At 38.0% G+C, this 18100-nt stretch overlaps 1 protein-coding gene across 4 annotated transcripts in view; it reads left to right on the forward strand.

Annotated features, from left to right (window-relative positions):
• Positions 1 to 18100, forward strand: part of LOC145774386 (rho guanine nucleotide exchange factor 11-like) — a 45416-nt gene that overhangs the window by 17853 nt on the left and 9463 nt on the right. For 2 of the 4 annotated variants that reach the window (XM_082585622.1, XM_082585626.1), the window contains exons 4-23: positions 3152 to 3340; positions 4008 to 4094; positions 4598 to 4705; positions 5929 to 6030; positions 6279 to 6321; positions 7497 to 7579; positions 8190 to 8344; positions 8804 to 8842; positions 9125 to 9230; positions 9607 to 9745; positions 11336 to 11656; positions 13908 to 14031; positions 14284 to 14409; positions 14824 to 14950; positions 15823 to 15978; positions 16371 to 16547; positions 16696 to 16821; positions 17192 to 17309; positions 17702 to 17805; positions 17934 to 18017. In XM_082585622.1, the coding sequence (XP_082441748.1) occupies positions 3152 to 3340; positions 4008 to 4094; positions 4598 to 4705; positions 5929 to 6030; positions 6279 to 6321; positions 7497 to 7579; positions 8190 to 8344; positions 8804 to 8842; positions 9125 to 9230; positions 9607 to 9745; positions 11336 to 11656; positions 13908 to 14031; positions 14284 to 14409; positions 14824 to 14950; positions 15823 to 15978; positions 16371 to 16547; positions 16696 to 16821; positions 17192 to 17309; positions 17702 to 17805; positions 17934 to 18017 (2514 nt within the window). Of the gene's footprint in view, positions 1 to 2087; positions 2222 to 3151; positions 3341 to 4007; positions 4095 to 4597; positions 4706 to 5928; positions 6031 to 6278; positions 6322 to 7496; positions 7580 to 8189; positions 8345 to 8803; positions 8843 to 9124; positions 9231 to 9606; positions 9746 to 11335; positions 11657 to 13907; positions 14032 to 14283; positions 14410 to 14823; positions 14951 to 15822; positions 15979 to 16370; positions 16548 to 16695; positions 16822 to 17191; positions 17310 to 17701; positions 17806 to 17933; positions 18018 to 18100 lie in introns of those variants that run through there. The other 2 variants (XM_082585624.1, XM_082585625.1) reach the window with 2 other exon arrangements.

Below are 18100 nucleotides of genomic sequence, written 5' to 3' on the forward strand. Positions count from 1 at the left end.
AATTGATGTATTTCTATAGTCAATTATGACGAAAGGTTACTTACCCAGCTTAGGCTAAAAGGCTCACTGTCATTGATTACTGTTTCAAAAACCAACAACTTGTTGTTTCCTGGTTAGGCTTATGATGGTACAATTTTACACTGTCATACTCTTTCTTGCCACTTTCCAGTTTATTTTACTTTTGGTTGTCAGTCATCGTTTGATTCATGGTGGCCATGGTTTAATTATATTTGTGCTGTTTACTTTCAGCTTAACTGAAGATGCTAGCTGACCGAAATCGATTTTTAGCTGTTTGTGATGGAACTGACTCGTCTGAAAATGAATTTGTTTGTACTACTGTTTCAAAATACAATAGAAATTTAGACTCCCAATAAAATTGGGCCATCTTTTGGTTAATTTACACAACGATGTTTGACTACAAACAAACAAAAAGAAATCTATGGCGTTTGAGATAGAATATTTGAGCGATTTTGAGTCTATAAACTTATATTCTGTAATACAGTATAATTCTAGTTTCATAGTTTCTAAGAATAAGGTAAATAAGCCACCGCAACCTTTTCTTCTGGGTTGAAAATATGAGAAGGTTGGGTAATCCTCAGAAACTTCTGCGGTGGGACAGATTTCTTAACCATCCGTGGGAACCTTCCTAAGACAGCAAATCAACCGGGTTTTTTTATATTGATTTAACAGATGTTGATGCTGAATCAATGTTAAAAACGGTTAATTTGCTTTATGGGTTATAATTTCTAGAAATAGTCTGTAGCCTGTAGTAATTCTTATGCTTTTTCATGACGCAAGCTTCTGTAGAAAGTCCCTTCAATTTCCCAGCCGGCAAGTCGTCGTTTGCTTTTGTTGGCTACATTTAAATGATGTGGAAACGCAGGGTTGGTTTCTATTTTTGCGCTTATGTGACGTTTTTCTTATACGTTGAATTAGAAAACCACATGAGGCTCATTTAAGACATTATTTCCAAGGCTTAGCTTTGTTACAATGGATGTTGTAGCTGAAGCTTTTGTAAATTAAAAAAAAAACAGATTTTTTCTTCTGAGGCCATTCTTGTAATCTCTCTTTGAACTCACGGATATAAATTTCCAGCACTTCATGGTTGAAATTGTAGTTGTAAACGTTAAAACACCGAATTTCTGAAAACAACAGTAAAAATTATGTAAACACACATTCGCGAAATCGCAGGCTTCGTGATGAACATGTTGTGAAACTTATTGATCTTTTTTTGCCTCACCAAGACCAGTGATGGTCAATAAAATTTAGCAACGTATTTAGAAAAATTCGCCACACATCGTAACAGTAAATATTTCAGCTTCGAGCCCATCTGGTAGCTTATGTTTTGTCGTACACATTATTTTAATCTTTGCCTTTGGGTGACACTTTTGTTGAAGCTTGTAGATACAGAGGTTGGCCATGAGTCGTCAGTTTTAGTTCCCTCTCTTCACTTTTTTAACGTCGAATATACGCAAAAGCATCGCTTTTTGACGCAAGGGTTTGCCTGTTCAACATGATTTATACCGTGACTCCAATTGACATTTGTAACTACAGCTCCATCATTGCAGAGTGCTTATTTAGTCCCATAGCCATGTAATACACTGCAATTTAGGTTTGGCTGTGTCTCGCCCAGTTAGTCGCTTGCCGTGGTTATGAGAAAAGTTAGCCAGTAAACTACCTGATAGAAGGTTTTGTCGTTAAGGCTTCTGCTTGTGTATGTGGTGGCTGGTGACCATGACAAAAGAATAATAAAAGAGCAAAACTAGACTAATTCTGTGCCAGCAGCTGCATAATTGTCGTATTCTCTTTGAATGTTGAAGACAGTCAAGGTGGACGTTAAAATCATGCGCTGTGTCAGGTCGTAATGTTGCTCTTAGTTTTTCTCAAGTTACGCAGTTTCCGAAACAGCAAGGCCAGTTAGCAAGCAGCAAATCTCTTTGTACGGTATTGACAAATCAATCATGTGAAGAATGAAGATATAATGTATAAATTTGTGTTACAGTTTTCACTTCTAACTAACTGTGACATTTTTAAGCTTTAGACTTGTAAGACTGCTTTTGTTAATATAGTAGACAAGTAACTTATGTGTGAGATAAAAAAATAAGCTGTCATAATGTCGAATCCAGCAGTGGGCCGTCGAAATTATCTCAATTCCAGCTTTTTCAGGCACAGGCGCAGTCGATCAGACTGCGTTGGAGTAGTGGTTGGAAATTTACATCAGGTAGATGGCAGCTTCTTATTTAAGAAAATTGTGCTTGTGTAGTATTGGAGCAAAGTTGTTAGTGTGCAGTACAGATGGCTGACAGTATGAAACCTTTGGTGTTGAATTTGTTCACACATCATGTCAATATCAAGCAACGTTGAGCGATGTAATGGTTCAAGTTGATTAAGATTATTCGTATTTCGCCGTTGTAAAACCTGTAGTTTCTGGAAATGCATCTTTCTGGAGCTTGTTGCTTTTAAACCTTCCCAGACAGCAAATCAATCGTTTTTTTACATTGTGCAGACGTTGAATCAATGTAAAAAACGACTGATTTGCTATCTGGGTTGTTCAAATTCTAATTGACAGAAGGCTGCATCCATTTCACTCCACTAACATACGCTAAGTTGGCAGTCAGATTATTATTTAGTGATCAACAATTATAGATTCTATCACGTGTAGTTGTCGACTAATTGCCAGCTCTGTGCTTACGAGGCTGGTAATAGGCACGTGAAGCCACACCAATTGCTTTTATTTATGGAGAATTTCCCAGTGTTTAGAAATTTCTAACAAAACAGAGGCTTGGAGATATCAGCTTCTACACATATTACAAACGTTGCTCGGCAATCGAGTGTAGTAAGAATTGACTGCGATAGACAGTTGTTCCGCCCATGAGGCTGGCTCATCAGTATCCACCACTAATTTATGTCACAGACTTTTGACCGCTGCTTTTGGTAGTCAATTGAATTCTTACCTTTGTGAAAAAAAAACAATCACACCAGCTGTCGCCAAAGACGTACACTGCGTTGGAGAAGCGATCTACCTGGCGTTAGCACCAACTCACTGTTTTATTGTGACTACTCAGCCTTGTGCTGATGCCAGGTAGGCCGCTCCTTGTGCACAGTGCACATATTACGCATGCTTCATGTAACTTTGACTGTCTTCTTGCAGAGAACTTCGCATTCAGAATCCACCAGACAGCGTCGCAGTCAAGCCGGGAGCGTCTCAACCCTCGGGAGTAAATTTGAACCCATTCCTGACTGCACCCCAGGAGCTAGCATGGGAATAAAGGAAAAGTCCGCCCCCGTGGATCTGATTGACGAATTTGAACCCAATAACCCCTTTTCAGAAAAGTATATCGTAAGTGAACAAAATGTTTTCGTCCATTTTAAATCGTAAACCCCAGTCATCAAATCAGTCTATTTTACATTTATTCAACGTCTGCGGAGGTTAAAACACAATGAAATCGCTTTGATTTGGTGGCTGGTTTCTGACAATCGTTTACTGACAGTGGTTGATATCGCTGATGACGTCATGATTGCGAATCTTTCATTACAAAAAGCTACAAAATATTTGACATCATTTCATCACAAGAATTACAGTGACTGTTAGCTTTTCAAGTCTTTTTAATTGTTTGTTTGTTTATCTTTTGGTATGTTCATTGCCATGAAAACATTCTCAAGTTTTCTTCTAAGATATGAGACATTTGGCAGTCTTGACTTAGGTTGACTTTTTGCAGTAGGTTGTTTAAAAACCACCTAGACCTCAATGATGTTCAAGGACACACAGTTTTTCAAGGCAAAGAGCACAAGGACAATAGCCCATTGCTCTGAAGCAATAAACAACAGTTATGAAACTGGCGTCGAAATGAATTAAAAGGAAGCTTTTTCACTTTGAAATTGACAGCATCTTTGTATTCTTTATATTTATTATGTTATTTATGTTTATTTCCCACTCACGATTTCTTATCATTGTTGCAATTTGCTATTTGTGTTCATGTTGTTTTATCTAAAACTTTGTTTTGCAGCTCGCGGAAGAAAATCGTTTGGCCCAGCAACGAAAAAGCAAAATTATTAATTTTGAAGATGACGACATAGTAGCTGACAACGAAACGGTACTTGCATGTCACAAAGTTTTGAAATGATATAAAAAATAACTTTGAGAGACCGAAAAAGGCAGTCAAATTATGCCCATCTTAACGCAATTATACCGAATATTTGTTATAAATAATACATTTAGAACTGATAAAAATGCTAGCATTCGGTTTTGAAATATGTTTTGTTCAGCCTTTTTTTCGTGCGGAAAAGTGTCAACGGATTTGTTTTTTATGTAAATAATTTTTGACAAGTTAACCCATTCATCAGTGAGGTGCTAAAACTGGGCACTTATGTTGATTTACGGCAATTCATCATAATCTGACGTTGAATCAACATTAAAATTAGTTGGTTTTGTAACGGGATATCAACGTTCATTCCATAACCAATGTTGTTGAAAGTGCTGGTAGCGTAAATATTGTGCTTCTTGAACGTTTGTAAAATGTGATTTTGCGTTGCAATAATGTTGAACTCTGTTGCATTGAAACCACAACTGAAAATCTTACAGTGCTCTCTTGATCAGTTCCAGGATCACGGTCCCTTCAACGATCTTGAAAAACTTCGACAGAGACCCGCGCATTTAGCTGTGTTCTTTAATTACGTCATTGCTTCGCATGAACCTGCCAACTTTGTGAGTATTGCCATGCGTTGCCTTGTTTTTACGTCGTTTGCACATAGGTTGTTGGTTTTGCGAAGCAATATTTACCACCGTTTCCTTGTTCGACATGCCATGTTTAAAACATAATGGTGCCACCAAATGATCTATAACAGAAATGTCACTGGATTATTTCCAGGTACAAAAATTAGTCATTTTTACATTGATTCAACGTCTGCAGACATTGAATCATGTAAAAATGACCAATTTTTGTACCTGAACTAAGATTTCTATGCAAACTGAAATGATACATTGAATGCTACCTTTGGTCCGTGAAGGATTCGTGTCAGGTCACTGTGCCATGATCTTTTCTGCATCACTTTACGTTGATTGGAAGACAGTTTTTGGCCACTTTGGGTTGGTCAGGTGCAGCGTGTACTCTTGGAATGTATCTATTTCGTAAAAATTCAAAATAACAGACCTTTGGAAGTGAATCGTTTTGGCTAGAACAAAAATTATTGAAAAAATGGCAGTGACAAATCTATTTTTCATTTATGGTGACATGGCTGGGTCAGCAAACCATTCATTTTTACATTGATTCAACGTCTGCAGACGCTAAATCAATGTAATGCCTACTGGCACTGTTTGCCTACTGGGATAGGGCAGTAGCGTTAATACACCATACACCATATGTCTCTATTTATGTCGTGTCTATATTGCGGACGTTATGTCAATCTAAAGACAAGTAGACAACTTCTTTCGTTTTCTGTGACAAAACAGGCTTACAGCCTACATCTAATTTTTTGCAAACCAACATTTTGAACGAGTTATATAAATTCTTTAACGTCGCCTGCGTACGTTGAACTGCAGAAATGAATTCACAACATAGAGGAAAGGTTAAACGTATGATGGCCACGCATCATCGGTTTTGTTTGTGACGTAGTTATGTTGGTGTTTACGTAGTCGTGATGCTGTTTTACAAAGCCAGGGAATGTGTGAGGAATTTTGTGGTTTAAATTGACATGAAACAGTGTTGCCAATAAGTTTAATGACGGTATTTTCATCCAGCAAGCTTATTGAACTTTGAGTACAGTCGTCATTAAACCGGTTTAATCGTCAAATTTACCGGTTTAAACTGGTTTTAACCGATGAAATATCCATGAAGCCGTCGTAATTGTTGAAATAAGCTGGACAGGTTTGCTAGTAAGGTCAACCTGGAATATAAATTTAAACAAAATCCAAAACCTTTTCTTTCACAGCTTTTAACAGTCGTAGTGGACAGTTTCAAGCAGCTTACGAGTTCAAAGGATATGGTAAAGCACGGAGAAGCAATTTACAAAACTTACCTTGCCTCAAATGCTGTGAGTATTTGATATTCGATGACCATTAAAATACGTTTATAGCCCACTATAAGTTTTGTGTAAGTGCGCCTTTACTGACATTGGAACTTGTTTTCAAAACGAATAAGTTGCCAGCTGTGAGTGAAGGTATAACTCAAATTTATTCTCTAAAACTTTTTAATGTTGGCTTAGTTGCTAACTACGCTGGCCACTATGGATATAAATATGGGTATCAGAGTTTAACTTTTTATATTAATTTACATTTTTAGCCTTACAAAGTAGCCGTCGATGAAGGGATAGCTCGTAGCATTCGTAAGTTGTTCTTTATTTGTTGTCAAACTAGTTATTTTCACGTTTCCAGATGTAACCAAAACGTTTCTCTTTTTCAAATTCTACAAAAGTTTTTCTCTGTTTTCGTTGCTTGGTTTCCATAAGTTCAATTTCCAAGAACCTACAGTGAAACTTGCTTCTCACTTCACGGTTTTGAGATTCCAGTCAGCAAAGTCACCTTTTTACATCATGACAACGTCTCACGACGTTCAAACGTCAGAAAACGATGACTTTTACTAAATGGGGCACATCACGTTGTTTTGAGGTGTCAAAACGATCATTGTGATATGTCGCTGTTTCTCATGTCTATGGAAGTGTAAATATTAAACTAAAGCAAACGTGGTTCCATTGGACCAAGCTTGGAGCCATAGTACTTCGTATATTCTTATACTTTGTCAAAAGTAACTCTCGACTACGCTTCACGGATTTGCTGAAAACATGTGTACATCGTTTCTAATAATTGATCGTTTTATTGCATGTTTTTTCTTCGCAAAGTAAAAAAAAAAACACTTGTTTAATGGTTTGAATGGACCGGTTTCAACCAGGTCTGTGGAGTCGGAGGGATTTTGACGTGTCCGGAGTCGATGTTGTTCAAAAAAACGACTCCGGCTTGATATAAAACGATGTTGTTTCTTGTTGTCCGTATTTGGCTTTAAAACTATACCTAAGAATAAAGTTTTGTTCTTGTCAATTTTTGCGAAAGTTGCTGTTTCAATATTTCGATCACAACTCAAGTGAAATCAAATTTTAAAAAATGTAAAAGAACAAAAGTTTAAAAAATCTGGCAACCCTCAAAATTTGGCAACTCTGAAGTCGGAGTCGGCGAGTTACAAATCGAGGGGTCGGAGTCGTATATTTTTTGCTCGGCTCCGCAGCCTTGTTTTGAACCAAATTACCACTTCAATTATTATTATCAAAGGTTACGTTGCTGCGAAATAGCATTACGCACTGGTGTTACGTTTCTAAGTAAAGCACGTCATTTCTTCGTGTGTCACAACGCTTTCCAAAATGATATACGTAAATAGAATAGAATTCCAACCTAGTCTCAATTATGTAGCTTTTGATGATTTTCAATAACCTTAAATGATGAACAAATGACATTTTACGTTTTTATTCAATTCCGAAGTGAGTTATAATTCGCATCTATGTTTTTTTAGAAACAGTTCTGTCCAGCAAGAATCCAGTGGAAGAAACTCTTCGTGGCGTTTTTGATCCCGCCGTGCAAGTTGCTAATAAAGAGGTCGGTAGATGTCGCTGTTGAGTAGTTTTAAACCCGTTCTTTTTTTGCTTGAGCTGTTCAAAAGTTATGGGAAACGTTTTTTGTTTAACTTCTGAAAATTGAGGTACTCCACCGCAAACGATGGTTGTTCGATTTTGTATGGAAATTGGGATCACAATCATGCAGTTGTGCTTCTGTGCGCCATTTATCGACGCAAGAGTGAACTAATCTGATGAATTCTCAGTTTGTCCAAACCGTCCAAGAAAATTGTGTGATCAGGACGAATGACTGTCATGCCTCAAAATTGAAAAAAAATTGTTGGTGAAAATCATAATTCGTAGTCTTTCGCTTGTTCTGTCAATAGTCGCCGTGTATTGCTTTGCTGGTTGTTCCATTTTTATGCCAAAAAATATTTCTGAGTCATTTGTTTTCCAACAAACTTGTGTCTTCGCAAGAATCGTATTCTTTAAGTTCATTGTCTGGACCGTATGCAATTGTATATGAAACATTTTGTTCAACTGTCAAACAACAACCCATGCTGCTAAATCTTCCCCTTTTCATTGTCTCAACATCTGCCGACGTTGAACTAACGCGAAAATGCTTTTATTTGAAGCATTTTGTCTCCATCCAGATTCGAGAACAGTTGTCGATTTATCGAATGAAGAGACGACTAGGACTTGCCAATTTGTTTGGCGATGAAAAGCTGCAGCATGCTCTCAACTCAGACCAGCACAGCGACATGCGCATCGTCGACGAGATCATTATGCCAACGCTGACCGAACTCTTGTAAGTTCATATGATGCTTTTAGACCATTAGTTTTATATGAAGTTACAACAATAGACTCAGATTCTTTTTTTAAAGCGGCGGTATCGAGTATCGAACGCCTGGCGTTGAAACAATTCAGTATAACTGTCTTTGTGTGATGTCAACCTATAGCTGGTAAATCCATGTGCTCAGATGGTTCTATCCATTTTTGCCCGCTTGACAAGCCTAAGCTTCATATGTTAACTGTTGGGCCTTAACAAGTATCATTGTCATGGTATGCAATAACATATACTTTTATTATACATATGCCTTTTAACGTACCATACTTACCACATCCACTAACCGGTGGTGACAACACAATTTGCCTATGCAGAAATACATTTAAGAACTGGCTAAAAGACAACGAGCTTTACGTGTGAAATCACATACGAAACTACTGCTACTATTATTGTTACATTAACCTATCATCTCTATTGTAGGCAAACGAGTGCTTCAGAGGATATTGAACAAACCAGATTGTAAGTGATTTGTCACTTTTATACCATTTCTTTTACTGAAAGACGTCGCTATAGCTAACAAATCTGTCTTTTTTCACATTGATTCTACATCTGTTGACGTTAAATCAATGGAAAAAAGACTAATTTGTTGCCTGGGAACACTTTTTTTCAATTGACATGTTTCTATTTCTGCCTGCAATGCTCAAAAGTATCAACAGTATATATAATAAATACTATAGTCTCAGGAGTCTCAGTCTTCTTGTGTATTCATGTTTAAACCTTTCAAACCTAATTCTTTCATAGAATCATAAAACAAGAAGCCCTCCAAGCATTCCTGAGCCAATATGGCACCAAGAGACCTAAATCGAAACCTTCTTCCAGACTCTACTCTATGCTTCGTCCGTCCAAGGTGAGATGGGACGTTCTGTTTTGGTTTCTGGTACAACAATAGACTAATGTGTATTGTGATAGGTAGGAGATAATATAAATGCGATAAAGAGGGATTGGAACATAGGCCCAGGTGTCATCTTGAAACGTGTGGTATTTTGTTCGCGGGTTTGTTAATTTTGCTCGTAGCGCGACATCTTTTGGGCTCTTGTACCCGATTTTGATCGCCACCCGGAAAACCATAATGCAAGAGCAGAGGAAATCAGAAACGGATGAAAGCTCAAATTTGATCGCTTCCAATACAGTTTGATGGAATTTACATGTTTGAAGAAATGTTCATTTTGTGAGTTTTGCATTATTATTAGTATTACTGACTGTTTTACTATTATCACTTTCAGCCCCAGCCTCTAACGAAATCCCATCGGGTGTCTGGAAGCATGGACTCCATCATTGACGAGCAAAACAACAATAGGAAAAGTGGAATTGGTGGGATATTTGGAGTCAAAGGGCGGAAGCAGCGGAATGACCCGAATGCCAGTAAGTTCATTGATGACTGAGTGGTCGACTCTCGCAGCCATTTAGAAGCAAAATGATTGGAACGCTTAGAACATTGTTTGTAATGTTTTTAAGTCGTTGTCGTCACAGGCAGGGCTAAGGGGCAAATGTAAAAGAAATGTTCTGTAAGACAGGCATGAAATATCTGCGTCAATGTTCAGAGAACAATTTTATTGTAATAATACGTGTGGTCAATCTAATAAAAAATAAAGACCCCAAGGAAGCGTTTCGAAAACTAGGCTATTTAGAGTGCTCTCTTTAGTGCTGTATTATTTAATGGCGCTCTAAAGGAAAACTGTCCAGTTTTTTAACCGTTTCCTGGGCTCTTTATTCTGGGCTCGCTGCTTTCTGCGCTTTACAGAGCAGACAGTGTCAGTGCAACAGCATGGGGGCCTAGTACAGTATTGCCCGAATCCATTCCACTTCTGATTGTCAAGTAGGAAAAAAGGTTTAGTACCACTTTTAAACGTTTTGGTATGACCTAATATCAGGGGCCTTGTAGACTCATCTATGAATTCTTTTACAGTCAGACAACTCACCGAGTTGTGTTGTTTAGATTTTGCTTTCAGACTTTCGCTCGAATGCTTGTTTTTTCAAACTAGTATCGTGCTAATATCTTAACCATTTTTAACGTTTATGTAACGTTTTATCAGCTTAAAGGTAACCTCCTTTTAGGTTTTAGCTCCCAATCTAGTTGAAGTTATTTTGACAAGATTGGTGAAAATAACCATCACGTGTCTCTGAATATTATTTCACGCCACATATTTACGTATATAAGTGACTTTTGGACTTACCTGCTTCACTACTACAGCGGTGGTGTAGTTATTGTAGGCTACATGACTTGAAGTCTAAAGTTGAGAATGTGAAGTTTTATTCTTAATTGTTTCGCATAACTTTTACTAACATTAGTAGTAGCTTTTCTTATTAAATTACAACCAAAAATGAACGTTTTTTTGCATTGACTTAATGTTCAATGATGAAAAATAGACGTCATTTATCAATCATCTCACATATTACATTGCATGGTTGTGTTGCCCATATAGCATGGAGCGAAAACTTGACGATTTTTTAGTTAACTTTTCAGTTCAGTTACTTTATGCTGATGTTTGGTGAAGGTTTTCATTTTTACTTTTTGTCTTTTAATCGATTTACCACAGAAAACTTCGCAGCAGCAGCAGCAGCAATGTTCTGATATCATCTGCTTTCAAGTTGACTTTATCCGCCGTAAACTACCAAGTTAAAGCATCCAACAGTCCCGTTTTTGAATAATATTGTTAGTTGTTCAAGTCGTGGGGCCAGTCGGTAAAAGCCCCCTGCTTGGGTTATATATTTTTTTTTTCGGTCCGCAACGCTCGCTAAATTTGTTCGTATTTTGCACGTTTGGTGCTTTTCGACACCTCAGACAGTAAAAATCCGTCGTTTTTACATTGATTCAACGTCTGCAGACGTTGAATCAATGTAAAAATGAATTTTGTTGCCTGGGGCTGCATTATTGAAATTGTTTATTTTTGCTAATTTATAACATTTTGTCACGTTGCAACGACCTAAAAACTTAACGGTTTCGTCCAACAGCTGAAAAGCAAAAGTCCTTCATTCACGAACGTATCTCTACCGGTTCTAAACGGGACAAGTCTGTACGTAACCTCACATTATGGGAAAATCCTGGTACCGGCCAAAGCGGTGCTTCGAAATCGTCCAAAGTCAACACATCCGCTTCTTCGGGCCAGCTCAGCACTTTGGCGGTTCAAGAAGGCGGTGATCCCGGTGCTTTCCTTTATCCAAAGCGCTCATCAGAATCAAGCATTAGCCCTGGCTTAGCCAGCAAAGAAGTGGCGGTTGCACGGTCTAAGACCATGTCGTTTGACGGGGCAAATGTAGCAGAGACCCACACAGGTGCGCGGAGTCATTTGAGAGCAACTTCGATTGCGCAATCATGGCCGTTGTTCGTTTGTTTGTTTGATTGCTGCAATTGTTGATGATTTGACGTTTTCGTACAATCAGTCCATGTATGTGCACTTGTGCAGTCCGCGTTAATTCAACGTAAATATACGTCGATAAAGCGGAAAGATGTTTTGCATGAACGCGCCGCTTGCATGCGTTTTGATCTGATCGTGTGAAAGTAATTCAACAAATTACTGACATTTTCAACCCGAGCATGCACAGGTATTAACACTTGATTGTGCTCGAACGTCATCTGCAATGAACAGCTGCATCATTGGCGGACATGGATTCAGCAGACCTGAGTCACGAACGCTATGGGATAATAATTTGCTTTGCCAAGGGGTTTGATTCTGCTCAACAAATGAGCAGTAAAATTTTCCTTTTTCATCATCGAAGGTGCTAATTGGCTTGACGACAATGCCAACTCCGCCGCATTGCCAGTTCGTAATCATTCCATCACCAAACGGGCAATGTTGAAAAAAGTGATTAACTTTAATGCCTAAATAATCACACACAGCAAATCACCGTTTTTTACATTGATTTTCTGTCTGGGATCCGGCATCGCTGTGCTTGCTCGCTCTTGGTGCCCAGAGCTGTTGTTGTGCTGTTGATTTCATAGAGTTGTAAAGCGTTTCATGTGCTCTAACCATCCCACTTCACTTGCCGGCTGTTCTACTGCAATTATGTTCAACTTTTGCCATGCGTTGCAATTAAAGCTTACATCACTTGCACTGTGTAGGCTACATATATTGTAGCACTGTGCAAAGGCAAAGCAAATTTGTGACCGTTTTTGAATTCAGAACATTTTAAAAACAAGCTCCTGTCAAATCCACGGCAGCTATTTACTTTTCAACAACTTATGTTAATGTTTTTTTAATGATGAATTATTGTAAAAGCATTTGGTTATTTTACGATGAAGCATACCAACGACTTAAAACGTATTTTTCTCCACATGGTGAACTCCTTATGTGTCTGAAACAGAAAATGATAGTACTGTAATCAGAAAATCATACGCCATATTAATTTGAAATTTATTTCAAGCCATTACACAATGATGATGCTTCATCTGCGCAATCATTTGCAGCTATTAATCAATTTATGTGAGGTTTTTTAATGTCAAGCCACGACCTACTAGAACACGGCCAAATATGTTGCTATTTGAGGAAATTTCTAAGAGTCTGAATTGTTACAATCATAGCTATGATAAACCTGTCATCTTCCCATTACCAGAAGTAAGTAAAATAAGCAATATTTGCACCTAAACATATGTTTGGCTTGTGTAACTGGAGATTAGGTATGTACGTTGAGCACACTTTACACAATAATAATGTAATATGTAAGAATTTTCAACTGCACAACGTTTCAACTGCACCCTGGAGGTAGTATCGTTTGGTGTAATTGCATGTTCCATTTAAAATATCAAGGATTTTTTGTGGATTCTATGTTGTAAGCTGTTCAGTGTTCATTTGATGTGTCAATATAAATTTTAATTCGTTTGTTTTTCGCCAAGTTTAGTTTTGCAAGTAAAATAAGGCTATTGGCAAAAGATCCTGCTTGATAAAAAAAAACCTAACGACTGTATGATGAGACTACCGCCAGGATGCAGTTGGAAAGTGTTACATATTTTGCATTATTATTGCAAAAATTGTGCTTAACATACATATCTAATCTCTGGCAAAACAAGCCAAAAATATGTTTAATGCAAATGTTGCTTGTTTTACATACTTTTGTAAGTGGAAAAATGACAGGTTTATCATTGCTATGATTGTAACAATTCAGACTCTTGGAAATTTTCCCAAGTAGCAACATATTTGACCGTGTTTTAGTAGGCCGTGGTCAAGCCAATGCAAATTTATGATTTTCTTTCATTTTTTACGTTTTTGCAATAACTTCATGTTTCTGTGCATCATTCTCATATAACTTTCATTCACAACTTCAGCGCCAACACTTTAATTCCACAGTTGATTAGTGTACTTGTGAAAGCCAAACCAAAGCAATAACTGCTGACGCCAAACTTGAACCATACCTGGAGACGCCAATATAAAATCACATCTGAAGACGCTAAACTAAACTCCTAACTGTGGATACCAAACTACAATCTGAATTGCAGACACCCAACTTAAATTTTAACTGTTGAAACCAAACTAGAATTCTAACTGCAGAAATCAAGTTAGAAACTTACTTATCTCTATGTCACTTCCAGTTTCAATCCAGCCACCGCCACAAATCCACGAACCAGTGCTGAATGATGCCAGCAACCCTTTCTTGACCAGTCAAGACAACGAGAGTATGGGAGACAGTTGCGATAATTTGTCGGTTGATAAAAAGTGAGTTAAAAAATTTACGTTTCGCCGCTTTTGATTGGCTTTGCTGCACAGTACTTGCTTTGAAATCACATCATTTCTTTTGCCGGCCTGGAGAGTGGAATTTGTTGTGCGTTTATTTTGAAACTTAACACCCTTTTTATGTTGCTTTTCGTTTCACTCACACCAGCTTATTTGCATTTTTTTGATTTGCTGTGCAATTTGCATCACGGACGCGTCTTTGTCATGCAAAAATCAAAAATGCTTTTGTCGTAGATCTAGACCAAGCCGCTCGGGGAGTTTCAGACGTCGTCGAGACGACGAAAAGCGCCATTCAAAATCGCATAAAAGTAACAGCGATCCCAATAACTCGTTAATAGAGCAAGCCGTCGGACAATACAAGTAATTACTATTATCGAGATTAAAAACCATTTACCGCTTTGAATAACGTCGAAAAAAAAGCAACTTAAAGATTGATATTCTGAAAAGAAAATGTCCACCATCTCCAGACAATGAAATGATGTAATTTAATGTCAGTGTTGCCAAAGTAAAATCTTTATTTGTTTCTTTGCTGAAGTTATTAAATTAAGTTATATAGGCTTATGTTCATGAAAAAATTGCCTCAAACGAACTTTTAAACAATCCTTTTTCCCAAACTTTGTAAGGTTGTGTGTAGTAGGTCCTGCTTCTCAGCACAATAAAAAGGTTCACTGTTTAAAACATGATTTTTTGGTAACTTTAGCATAAGTTAAAGCACAATTAAAGACGACAAATGATTCACTGTTGTTTTTTGACAACACGCCGTGTGCTCCTCAGCTCCTCAAGTGACCAATTGGACCAAATTAATCGCCACCATCCACTCGCATCCGCCGACTCCTCCATGTCCTTGGCATCCGATGACAGGAAATTTATTGATCTTCCGAACTTCTCCGGAGATCCTGAGGTGAGAGATTGTTGATCATGGTCATTTGTCATTCTTTTATTATAGGTTAAGTTATCATCATCAGCCAGTCATCCCACTGCAGGCAGATGCCTTCACATGTGTATCTACACCATTCTGTCTTTCGCTGTTATCATCCAGTTGATGTCAATCTTTTCTTCAATATCATCCCGTCATCTTCTTTTGGTGTCCCTCTAGTTCTTTTGCATATTTTGTTGTCCATTCTGTGGTTATTTTGGCCCATCAGATTGTTATACAATGTTATATTTACGAATGTCGAAATAGTATCTTAAAGAAATTATTATCTTTTCTGAGTACTTACTCCCGGAATATTTGCAGCATTGTTATCGCAGTCAGTCTACAATATGGATTGCTAGTTTTACTTCTCTCTGCTCTTATTGATCTTCTTCTTGCAACTGGAATGGAGTGTTCTTCCTCATCACCCCTGTCATGCCATCTTGACATCCGTTCAAGATCCTTAGCAAATTGCCAGCAAGCAAAAAATTCTCTTTAAACATTCAACTCTCTTACCATTATGTTTTGCTCTCAGTGATTGGTGGATTAATTTCCAGACAGTTAATCACTTAGTTAAATTTGCCATTCCGTTAGTACTAATCTAAACCCTATCATCAGTCCAATAAATCCCTGTCGGCCTCTTGTTTAACTGTCACACGACTACTGCTATTTTGTTGTACCTAGGCCTATGCAAAATCGTTGAATCCACATTCAAACGTGCCTACGCTTTGCCAAAGACATCGCCGCGTGCTTTTGATCGATATCGAACAAACTTTCTTTCGAATATCGTACCAGCCTAATCACCGCGTAACCAACGTGATTAAGTGTCGCATGATTAAATATCTGTATATCGCTGGCAGATCGACATTGATGCCTCAGAGCAACACTGGTCGGAGAAGGTGCCCAAGACCGTGACGCGTGAACTCGAGAGGAAGGAGATCAAACGGCAACAGATCATCAACGAGTTCATCTACACTGAACAGCATCACGTTAGGGACTTGAACATTCTTGAAAAGGTGACTTTTCCGCACTTGCTGGTCAAGCTTTCCGCTCTGCTTGTGGGTTGCACTGTCAATTTTTGTAAACCAGACGAAATTAACTTTGAATGATGGTTGAAAGCAGCCATGTAGATTTAGTGTATGGCAGTATTGGTGATGTCACAACACGCATTAGACTTTAATCTATTCCAAGCCCCCCGTCCAACCAAACTCACCATTCTTACATCGTTTTAACGTCCAACGACGTCAAAGGATGTAAAAAGGTTCAATTTTTTTATTCATAACAATTCATGCATCGTCAGCCACTCGTTTCAATTTTGGTCTCGCTGGCTTTAAAGTTTTTTTACTTGCTGGGAAATACCTTGTCGAACTCTTTCAGTCTTTCTCTAACCAGCGTCATATTCATGCAGCTTTTCTACAAACCCTTTGCGGAAGAGAACCTATTGTCTGCCGAAGAGCTCAACCAAGCTTTTCCGCACCTCAAAGACATACTCAACTTGCATAGGGAACTGAACACAGCCTTGCAAGAGAAAAAAGCGCATGATGGTCACGTGATAAAAGAAATTGGAGACATCCTTCTAGCGAGGGTGAGCTCGGAAACGGGTGTGATGACGTTTTTTTACGTATTATAGAAGTGCTTCTCATTGGTTGAGATGTTTCTTCTGTTCACTGACGTATCTGTGCAATACTTGTTGTTGTTGTTTGTGACGTGGCTAATGCTGTTGGTGTCCACAGTTCGATGGAGACGGCGGCAATACCTTCAAAAAGGAAAGTGCCATGTACTGTGGAAACCAGTCAACTGTGCTAAGTTTGATCAAAGAAAAAATCAAGAAAGACCAAAAATTCAACCAGTACATACAAGTAAGTCGTTGTTTTATTTCAAGTTATTCTCTTCCGCGTACCCCTGGACCCTTTTTGATGATTAATTCAACTTTTGGGTAACGATTACATTTCTAGAATTGTAGAAAGGTTTTACCCAGCTAGCAAAATGCATTGTTTTTACGTTAAATCAATGTAAAAATCTCCAACTTTGCTGACTAGGTCTTCGATAGAACAAGAATCGGCCTGAATCATGTCAAATCTTCACAGAAACCGCTCATAGAAAATTCCTGAAAGATTTCAAGACTTTTTAAGCTAGAATCATAAACAAATTAATAGGAACGTTAATAACGTGTTTCGTTAATGTCAATGCATTTTTATACCGTTTTTCAACGTAATAATCACGTCGCAGGCCGCACAAAAGCATCCAGTGTGTCGAAAACTTCACCTCAAAGATTTCATCCCGATGGAGTTTCAAAGGTTGACCAAGTATCCTCTTCTACTGGAGAATATCATGAAGAATACTAAAAGTACGAAAGGCAACAATTACCCGACTTTTATCGCAAAAAACAAAAGTTTGTGAGATTGACTGTAAATATGAACTTCAAGCCTCTTGAGATATTCAATGTTAACCTAGTTTTTATTGAATCTCGGCTTGCTTTTAATAGTAAATTTTTCGCTGAACTACCACCATGTTTTTGAGTGTTCTGTAAAAATGTTATTTCAAAAAATTATAAGTTACAGTAAATAGAAATATAAAAAACAAGTTTTAAAAAGAAACCTTTTGACAGTTAATTTCAGACTCTCTTCCAAATCTTGCAGAACTGATAAAAGTGTCACTTGTTGTCACGCCTATCATCAGTTATCGTTGATTCGAGCTTATTTCGCTCATTTTGTGTACATTTTCAACCCTTTTAAACAGAAAAACAAGAAGCGGAAAACGAAAAGCTGAAGAAAGCTTGCAACAGGTGTCGTGAGATTCTTGCCTTTGTCAATCAGGCTGTGAAGGAAGCAGAAGACAAGCAGGTTAGTCGCTGATGTTCATGTTTTCTGAACTTGTGTCTTTAAATGTTATAAAAACCGAAGTACACGGTGTTGTTCTACAAGTCGTGTTAAAATCTTGAAGAATTTAATTACAGCGTCATTGTTTTCAGAAAATTCTCGAAATTCAACAAAATCTCGACCGAGATCCCGTTCTCAAGCTCAAGCAACCGAGCACAGTGACTGCTAAGTTTAAGGTAAGTTTCCCACGCTATAGTTAGAAGCAAGTCCCTTTGTTTGCAGTGATCAGTGCGCTCGATGTGTTGCTCACTGTGTTGCT

The sequence above is a fragment of the Aplidium turbinatum genome, chromosome 7 (genome assembly GCF_918807975.1).
Source record: "Aplidium turbinatum chromosome 7, kaAplTurb1.1, whole genome shotgun sequence".
NCBI classification, from domain to species: domain Eukaryota; kingdom Metazoa; phylum Chordata; class Ascidiacea; order Aplousobranchia; family Polyclinidae; genus Aplidium; species Aplidium turbinatum.